This window comes from Eufriesea mexicana, unplaced genomic scaffold (genome assembly GCF_001483705.2).
Source record: "Eufriesea mexicana isolate 0111107269 unplaced genomic scaffold, ASM148370v2 scaffold12690, whole genome shotgun sequence".
NCBI classification, from domain to species: domain Eukaryota; kingdom Metazoa; phylum Arthropoda; class Insecta; order Hymenoptera; family Apidae; genus Eufriesea; species Eufriesea mexicana.
The window spans coordinates 37,623-47,134 of record NW_016920259.1 but is presented as its reverse complement, the minus strand read 5'-3'; the positions used below and the strand labels follow the sequence as shown (position 1 = coordinate 47,134).

The window sequence follows — 9,512 nt, the reverse complement described above, 5'->3', positions numbered from 1 at the left end:
TAATTAAATATGTCAACATTTGTTTGTATATCATTTGTAATATTTATTAGAAATGTGTGATGGTAATTAACATAAGAAATGACTTTCTGTTACGTAAAGATAATTTTTTCAGATCTCCATATAATAAACTACTGTTTTCAGAAATTTATATTGAAAATATAACAATTCTTATATAAAAATATGGTCTCTAAAAACAATCTACAAACGACTTTCAATATAAAAGAATTTAAAGATTTCGAATATTTTGTAACTGCCTAGATAATTTATAAATTTATCACATACAAGCATAATAAATTATATTTACTTTATTACAATATTTTTATCTGCAATTACTCATATTTAATTAACTTTTATATTTGGATTTTTAACCTCATCTTCAATTTTGTTATTGAAAATTATATATATAGATTAATTTATTTCTAATAGTTCATACTTAATAAAATATTTAAATATTGAAAACTACTAATATAATATAACTCACATGTAATGATTCTATATGAATATTAATTACAACTAAATTATAAACATCCGGTAACCAGTAATAAATATTTGAATTATAACTCAGTGTAAAAGAATTTTTCAAATTTTGTTTAAAATACTTTATTCTGCTTCAAACAAATGTAAACAGAATTAAGTATTTAAACATATAATGATAGAATCTCACCTATTTATTCGAAATAGAATACGTACATACAAGTATAAACTCCATAAAAATAAGCAATAGTCGATTGATAGTTACTTTATGTATACTAGATTTAAATTAAGAAGTTTAAACACACTATAGCAAATATTAGTATATGTTCTTATCAAATATAATACGAATAACGTACTATAAAAATAAATTGATAATATTTAAAATATTAAAAATAATATAATTTTGTATATTTATATGAACAATTTTATTTATAATATGCACATTAAATATTACAATTATTATATATATATATATATATATATATATTAAATTACCCAAAATAAACACTTAGTGACAAAAATCCATGTGAAGTGCTATGCAACATGTAAAAAAATTGTAAAATATCTTAAGAAATAATTTTTTATGGATCATATGACTATTTACGTAGAACTGCAACGCTATACATTTGGGTAGTTCGATTTGATTAGTGCGGTTAGTGTGAATTATTAAATGATAAATATACGTTCATTAAACATATACTTATTTATATTACTTATTATATGTTACATATATTATATTATTGTTTCATCACACGTGCTATATTTATTTGTTTTTTTCTTCTTTTTATATATGTATGTAGCCTTATTATCTGTATACGTAATAATATAACCTAACAATTACATTATGTAGCGTTTGGTTAATGATATTATGACAAAAGATTAATCGTTACAGTATTTTTCTAAAAAGAAGATATTTGAATATATATTTAAAGTACAGTGTAATATTTTACTTATCATTATTGTTATGACTATTATTATTTTTAATTTAGTTTCTGTTTTGTGAATTTTGCTATTTGACGACTTTTCTTTCAAGTCATGTGTTTGTTTCTTACTGGTGTAGGAATTTTTTAACTATCATCGCTGTTTTTATTAATGTCGCTTTTTGTATATTTGTGTGTATTTGTGGGTTTAGGTTTATTGTTGAAAAATGTTTGAATTTTTTTTATGTAATGCCTATTGTAGAATTGTCTGTTTGGTGATTAATGTAATATCTGGTTTATTGCATATGACAGTTAAGTACTACTGTCTTATAATAGTTTGTATTTTTCATTTTCTTGTACCTATTCATGGGTATATTTGTATTATGGTACATGTGATAAATGTATTCCTGCTAACTTGTATTGTACAAAGGGTTCTTAATGTCTAATTTTTACTATTGTGTTGTGTATGCCTGTATAGTTGGTTCCAATGATCACCAATATCTGTATGTGTTGGTACCTGTTTTCTTTTATTATGTATTTTCTTCTTATTATTATTATTATTTATCATATACAAAATATCAGATATTGACATTTATTCTTATGAGATTTACAATAATTACATAAAGTGTATTCATTTTTCATAAATTCATTAAACTTAAACTAAAACTTTTTAAAATTAATATGAAATCATATACACATATTTTTCGTAATCAGTATGAAATCATAATGTACAAAATATTAGATATTTACATTTATCTCTTTATGTAAGATTGTTGTCATATATTCTACTAGAATGTATAATTAAGTTGTTTTAAAGTGATCATCTGTAAGTGTAGTATAAATATGTCCTTCACTTGTAAGGAAATCAATTATGTCATCTACATATGATAAAATAATCTTTGGCACACGAGCCTTAAGTGCGTTTCTTTCTATTCCATTTTCACTGTCATTTTCTGCTTGTATAACCTTGAACACTAAAGTTTGTTCTTTAGTCAATCCACTAAGGCTAGTATCATCTCTCATAAGAACATTATTTGTATTCAAACTATCATTCTGTTTATTAGACATTTTCTGAGTTTTTAATGTCATACAAATTACTTCTAATAAGTGATTAGTTAGTTCATTCAAGTCAGTCAAAGACCAAATCTTCAAAATCATTATAAATTTTTTATCACTTTGTATTCTTAAATGCCCATATATCCGTACATAAGAATTCAGATTAATTATTGTCTTTTCTGGTTTCAACCATTGTAGACATGTAATCTCACCTATAATAATTAATCAATTAATATCTTACTTGTATAACATCGTAAGTAATACTACAATATTGTACTTATAATAATACAATACCTTCATAATTATAATTATAATATTGTATTATTCTTATAATTAAACATTTAACATAAACTATTACGAAAATACAATTTTGGTCTGTCTAAAAAATAAAAATTACATAAATTTAAAAATATTCTTTTTTGATACCTGTTTCATCTTTAATTCCATATATTATTTTTGTATTAGACTGCTCTATAAAATATACAATACCTATAAAACTAAGAATGCAATTTTGTATATCACCCAATGTTAGATGTTGAATCATGACAGGAATTATACTGTTTATTCTTTTAGCTGTTCCTTTGTATTCCTCATTTGAATTATAATTGTCATTTAAAAATCCACCTGATACATTCTCTACACTAGTGTCATTACCCCACATTATCACTTGCAATTAATAGTTATGAATTATAAATTATAAATTATTATGAATATTTCAATTCAATATAAAAGAAGGTACCGACAATATCTACTACGTTTGTACTACTACACCTTCAACGAGAAAAGGTAAAAAAATATAAACAAAATGTTTACGTAATCAATGTTGTAGCCGCAGCTGAGTGCCTGCAAATGTCGATTACAAAAATATGTTTCACTTTTGTTTTCATCTCGTATCGTTCACGTGTAGTTATTTATATTTCCTGCCAGTTTTCATTGAAGTAAGTATACGCTCAAGTTTCAAATCTTATACTCATTGATAAATTTGTGCGCATTTACAAGTATTACGTGTCGTGTATTTACATAATGCTGTGTATTGACATATTTACATTCTACATAAATATACATCATAATCTGTATGTATATTTACAAACATACGTAATGTATACAAATTGTTACGAAATTTTATATGCATTTCCAAATAGAATTCAGTTATATAAGTGAAATTAATATTGTACATGTATCGTGGAGAGTTCTATTAAATATTGGGTGCTATGTAATTGATGATACAATCGATAATAAATTAATTTTATATGAAAAAACAAATTTAAGATATACGCATGCACATTTTGTTATCTTTACTACTATAAATTTGTTGTATTATTACTATTTTACTTTATTCATTCTGCATTTTCTCGTGTTTTTTAATTTTATACAAGTTATATGAAATGGTATTTATAATAATTTTGTCTTTGGATTAATAACAATTGTTTTTGACATGCGTTTTTTCATATAACTGCCTTAAAAAGTTTGATAAATGTTTGTTACAAATATTAGTAAGTTACAATATCAGGTATTTATATACGTATACTTATAAGCTTCTTACAATTGATAAATATCAAATTTTAATCATTAGAAAATTTGTTACATTTCTCAAAGTATGTTATAGAAAATACAATTTTATCTATCAATGTCATCAATAAAACTATATAAAAAATTCCATCTCTTTCTTTTTTTTTTGCTTTCTTAATAAAATGCTGTATTTTAGCACCAGTAAGAAAACTAAATCGACGGAGCTTGAAAAAGTGATATGCTTTTGCTATATTTTTGTAAAAAACAAAATTTGAGAAAACTGCAGAATGGACGAATCGACTCTGATAATTTCGAAATATACAGGACGAAATTTTGAACAACTTTTTATGTGAACAATAATTACTAAAACTCAAAATCATGTATAATTTTAACATTAATTTTGCCGTAACTATTAGTATAGCTTTTTAAAATATAGAATTATAGTTTTGTAATACATCTTTATTACAGTTTATTAATACATCAAGTAACTAATGATTTTACAATATTATTTTTTTCTAAATTAGTATTTTTAATTTAAATAAAGATAATTAACGTTAAAGCAAATATAATTTATTAGCTAGTTTAGATGTTATTTGAAATTACCTATTTAGATACTTCTTAACTATCTATCAAATGTTTAAAGAAATGGAGTTTATCAGGTAGTCCAAATGTTATTTTTGTATTATTCTGATTATATATAGAAAAAAAACAGATTTTCGTTTCATATAAATTTAATTTCATATAATTCAATCAACTAATTATTTAAATTACATGATTAACAAGTAATAAATTTATTCATATACAATGTAAGAAGCAAAATACAAATAAAAAGTTTTGATATTAAAGAACAGACTTAAAATAATGTTTTTTTAAATTAATTAATTTCAATTTTATAACACTTTTTACCTATAAGACAATTTATACACACCTTTATGAAAATATATACTATTCCCTTAAAATAAATTTCTATAGAAGTAATGAATATTACATTTTAATTTCAATAGTCTTCAAAACAATAAAAAATTATAAATCAATTTTTTAATTATTGTGGATAAAATTAACAAGGAACAATTTTGCAGTATTATTTGTTATACATTACAGATAACATAATTTGGATTTAAATAAATTTTATCAATCCAACATGTTTCTTTACCAAATGTACTGTTTTCTTATTTTTGAAAATAATTCACACAGGACAATAGTGTGTTCTATTTCGATGTGAATATATCAAACAGAATTTGTGCAAGTGCGAAATTATTAATTTCTTAAACATTTATGAATTTAGTACCAAATTTAGTACCAAGGCGATTTAGAAGATTTAATTTACAATAAACAATTCAGTCAGTATTTATAATCGATTAAGACTAAGAACTATGTATACAATAAATGAATTGGTTTTAAAAATCAGTGAATAGTTGGATGGATATTCTTTGTAAGAATTTTCGTACAATTTCAGCTTTTTAAATTACTTAAAAGTTTTAGTGTGATTTGAGCTCGACATTTTAGGGATCTGCAACTTTGTCCCAAACTGTCTTGTCCATGTTTAATTATCGTAGCACACACATCATCTTCTTCATTACTCAATCCTGTGTATAATTGATATTTTTCAAATTCTGTTAATACTGAATCTAAATTTTGAACCCTCTCTTCAAGTAACATTGCAATTTCTTTCCAATTCTGTAACATAACACAAAATAAATTGATAAAATATTATTTTAATTATATTTAAATTCGTATAAAATGTATTACTGTCTAAGAAGATTAATCTATTGAATTTACTTACATGATCATTATCATTTAATGGTATAGATGTTACTTGTTTGTTATATTTCTTCTTATTTTTCTTTTGTGAAGTCTTAGGTTGTAATTGTGTTGCACACAGAGTACATATGGCACTAATAATTGCAAGAGATTCACTACATGTAGACGCTCTCAGTAAAAAATGCTTGAAAGACATTGGAATTCTCTTTTCAGGGATATCTATTGTCTGAAGGCATGCTGAAGCTCGTAGCATTTGAATACATTCAAAATCAGGATAACGTGATTGAGCAAGCGATTCTGCTAGTTGGGCGATTGTTCTCAACTGCTCAGAGTAATGAGCTTCGCGTAACCTTTCGACTGCATCCATAGGAACTAACATTTTACATGGTGTATTCTTCTTTCCTCCTACTTCAAACTTTTGAAGAATTGAAGGAATTTGTTCATTATCCAACTGTTTTAGTTCATTAGAAAATCGAGTAAGAAGAGAGGAACTATCAGGTGCTACACATGCTGCTAAGATTTTTAAAATCAAATCTCTCACAGCAAGTAATCTCAACATGCAAATGCGTGTTTGTTCTTGCATCCTAGGATCCTCTCCATCTTCCGTAAGTGGTTCCCACCCAGGAACGACCTGTTTAAATAAACCACGTCTTTTAAATTTTAAGTTTTTTCTTCAAATAAGTTATAAAAATAAAATCACCTCCAAATCACGATTATCTCGTAAAATATTCAACCGGAAAGAATTCTCGATTTGTTGTATATCCATATTATCTAAAGTAGAAATTAATGACGTGGAACTATTGCACCAACTAAATTCCAAAAGCATTTTATCCACAGTAGCCATAACAAAATGAAAAGAACTTTCCAAACGTTCTTTTAACTCCACAAGTTCTTGAACTTTTACAAAACTTCCGTATTTATAGGCAAATGTTAAATGATCTGCACTCTAGTGACACATTGCAATGATTAAATTAGGAAAAATTTCTTACTGGGATAATTTTATAACACGTAAATACATACATCTTTGTAATTTGCAATAAAAAATTTAGTAGTATGATCTAAAGTTATAGAAGCTAATGAAAGATGACCCAGTGGAGCAAGTAGTAGTGCATGTAAATAGCCCAATGAATCTAACTGAATATGTTTAACGTCCAACAATGTAAAAACATGATCAGCTGCACCTATTAATCCTGCTTCCAAATATATTCGTACTAGTAAAATTTTTATATAAAAATTTGCTGGACTTGATAATAATCCACGTTCTAATATTTCCATTGCTCTGTAAAAATACGTTATTATTTTTACTACATTTTTTCATAAACATTACCTCTTTCTCTTCTTCATTATAATATAAAATAATTACCTATAAAGATAAATTGCATCACTTGTATTACACCATAATTCATGTAACAAGTGCGTTGCTAAAAGAATATAAGAATCTGCTGGACAGAAATCTGTTGGTAATCTATCCTGAATTGGACATAATTCATTACCCTTTTTATATAATTTATATAATCGTTCTACTAGTTGTTTTTGTTTATTTATGTCGATATTTGGAGGATGATGAAAACCACATATACGACGCAATTGTTCTAAGTGAATATGTCTTTGCATCTGTTGCACAGAAGTTGGGTATCCTTCAGGTTTAACACCAACATCTTCCTCTATCTGAAAACATAATAATATTTAAAATAAAATATCATACAAATTAATTATTACTTTTATATGAATTATCTGTTTTATTATTTTATTAATTACCTTTTGAATCAACTGTTGTTTGCCTGTAGGTGTTAATAAATGTAAGTATAAACGTAAATTTCCAACTATACAGCTTTTTTCTCCAAATTGTGAAAAATACTGATACATTAAATCAATTGGTTCAGTAACATTTTCAATGACTCCACCATTTTGAGTAAGTTTTAATAATTCAAACTTTGCAAGATAAGGAGCTCTAAATTTTTTCTCTGATGTAGTTATAATTTTATTAAGAAAATTTAAACATTCTTCGGGTTTTTGAAACTTAAGAGCCGCAAGGAGATAATCTTGATAATATGCCCAATTATCAACACTATTTACGACACATAAGTAGTATGAAATATTAGAACATTATTACCTAAAATGCATTACATTTGTACTACATTACACTTACTTTTCTTTGATGAGTTCCTTATATGCATTAGCTGCTTCAGGAAAACGTTCCAATTTTAATAAAAGTGCTGCTTTGTGTTGTGAAACAGATGAAAGATGTGAAACTAAGGGTCCTGACAAAACATTTAACATTTCTTCACTTTTACCTTGAAGTTCTAATATCATTAAATAAAGCTGTACTTCTTGCTCTGCTTCCACTTTTCCTTCTTTAATTAATTTCAGTACCTAGTTTTTATCCATGTAATATAAAAGTTATTAATAAAATAACTTACATTTTGTTACATTAAAATAATTTTGTAACAATTTACAAACCATTCTTTCTGCTAAAGGTAAAGTAACTCCTTTTGCTAACTTTTCATCTGAATGTATAGCTTGCATAACTATGCTCATCACAGCCCAAAAATAATAGGGATTTTTTGGTTTTAATTTATATAAGGCAAGGGCTGTTTGTTGTTGTTTCTTATAATCTCTAAGACGAACATAAGACATGAAAAGATGTGTTAATAATTCTTCATTGCTAGGATCTACTTTAACTGCAGCTTCATATACTTCACTAATTTTGTCAGCTATAAGTAAATTCAAGGCCATATTTATTGTTTTTAATAATTTAATATATATAACAATTATAATATCTATATAAATATAATTAAAATTAACAGAGTATACTTTGAACTTACGTTGATGTCTTTCTCTGTAACATATACTCATGACCTGCAGAGTATAATCCTCACAGGGAATTTCTGAACGCACTTCATCCATAATAATTTGACATTCATTTTCTTTACCAAGTCGTAGTAAAGCCAAAGCTTTGAGTGCCCTAGCACACTGATTACTTGGTTGCTTTTTAAGTACTTTATCTGCTTCCTGAAGAGCTTTCTTATTATTTCCATTATCCAACCAATCTGAAATCCACAGTGTAATAATGTTACATAACCTTATTACCGGTCAATTACTACTAGCTTATTCTGTTACAACTTAAAAAATATAAACTTTGTCATTCACACAAATGACAATAGTGTACTTACCATATATTGGACGTAAGCGACGTTCATTAACGGTATTTTCCACACGGGTCTTAGACGCCATGATACTTTTTATGATAGTTTAAATCAACAAACCAAAGTTTTCCTTCATCCACTACATGTTCATATCATAAGGCACATTTACATTGATTTTTCACATGTGTATGTCTTCTTATGGTTTTAAAAAAGATGGAAATTTTTTCTACAAATAATTTTAATTTTAGAAAACCATGATAAAAAAGAATTAATGATACTTCAAAAACAGTGTAAAATATTTTTGTTACAAAGACTAAATAATCATTGATATTAAACTTAACACAAATATTTATATAAAATTTAAATACTTTTTACATTGTTTTTATAAATAATTTAATGTTTTTTTATAGTGTAATGTAACACATAGGAAAATTATCTTTTATATAATTCAAAATAATAGGAATAATTTTGTTTTGATGTTATATTTATTCTTATTTTAATTCACAATAAAAGTAATTAAAAATTATTTTAATAGTTGGAATTAATTTAATTTTATAATGTATCAAATTCATTTAAGCATATCTTTTTTTCATAATGTACTTTCATCTTTATTTCGTTACGAATCTAGTATTTATATAAGTTATGA

The 9,512-nt window shown here is 25.1% G+C and overlaps 3 protein-coding genes across 3 annotated transcripts in view; all 3 read right to left on the bottom strand.

The window, feature by feature from the left end:
* LOC108553708 (GPN-loop GTPase 1) overlaps nucleotides 1-337 on the bottom strand; it is a 1,735-nt gene extending 1,398 nt beyond the window's left edge. Inside the window, exon 1 of the mRNA XM_017908726.1 lies at nucleotides 334-337. Within this exon, the coding sequence (XP_017764215.1) occupies nucleotides 334-337 (4 nt within the window). The remainder of the gene's footprint in view (nucleotides 1-333) is intronic.
* A 1,858-nt stretch (nucleotides 338-2,195) lies between these two features.
* LOC108553727 (replication protein A 32 kDa subunit) lies at nucleotides 2,196-3,377 on the bottom strand. The gene is made up of 2 exons (XM_017908749.1): nucleotides 2,877-3,377; nucleotides 2,196-2,662 (listed from the first exon to the last, which is right to left on the bottom strand). Exons 1-2 carry the CDS (start codon nucleotides 3,109-3,111, stop codon nucleotides 2,196-2,198), a joined length of 702 nt encoding a protein of 233 aa, XP_017764238.1. The 5' UTR covers nucleotides 3,112-3,377.
* Nucleotides 3,378-5,385: 2,008 nt separating this feature from the next.
* Nucleotides 5,386-8,954, bottom strand: psidin (phagocyte signaling impaired). Its single transcript, XM_017908738.1, has 10 exons — nucleotides 8,894-8,954; nucleotides 8,546-8,770; nucleotides 8,181-8,434; nucleotides 7,870-8,093; nucleotides 7,479-7,788; nucleotides 7,084-7,388; nucleotides 6,741-6,999; nucleotides 6,421-6,666; nucleotides 5,743-6,351; nucleotides 5,386-5,636 (listed from the first exon to the last, which is right to left on the bottom strand). Exons 1-10 carry the CDS (start codon nucleotides 8,952-8,954, stop codon nucleotides 5,412-5,414), a joined length of 2,718 nt encoding a protein of 905 aa, XP_017764227.1. The 3' UTR covers nucleotides 5,386-5,411.
* Between the last annotated feature and the right edge of the window lie 558 nt (nucleotides 8,955-9,512).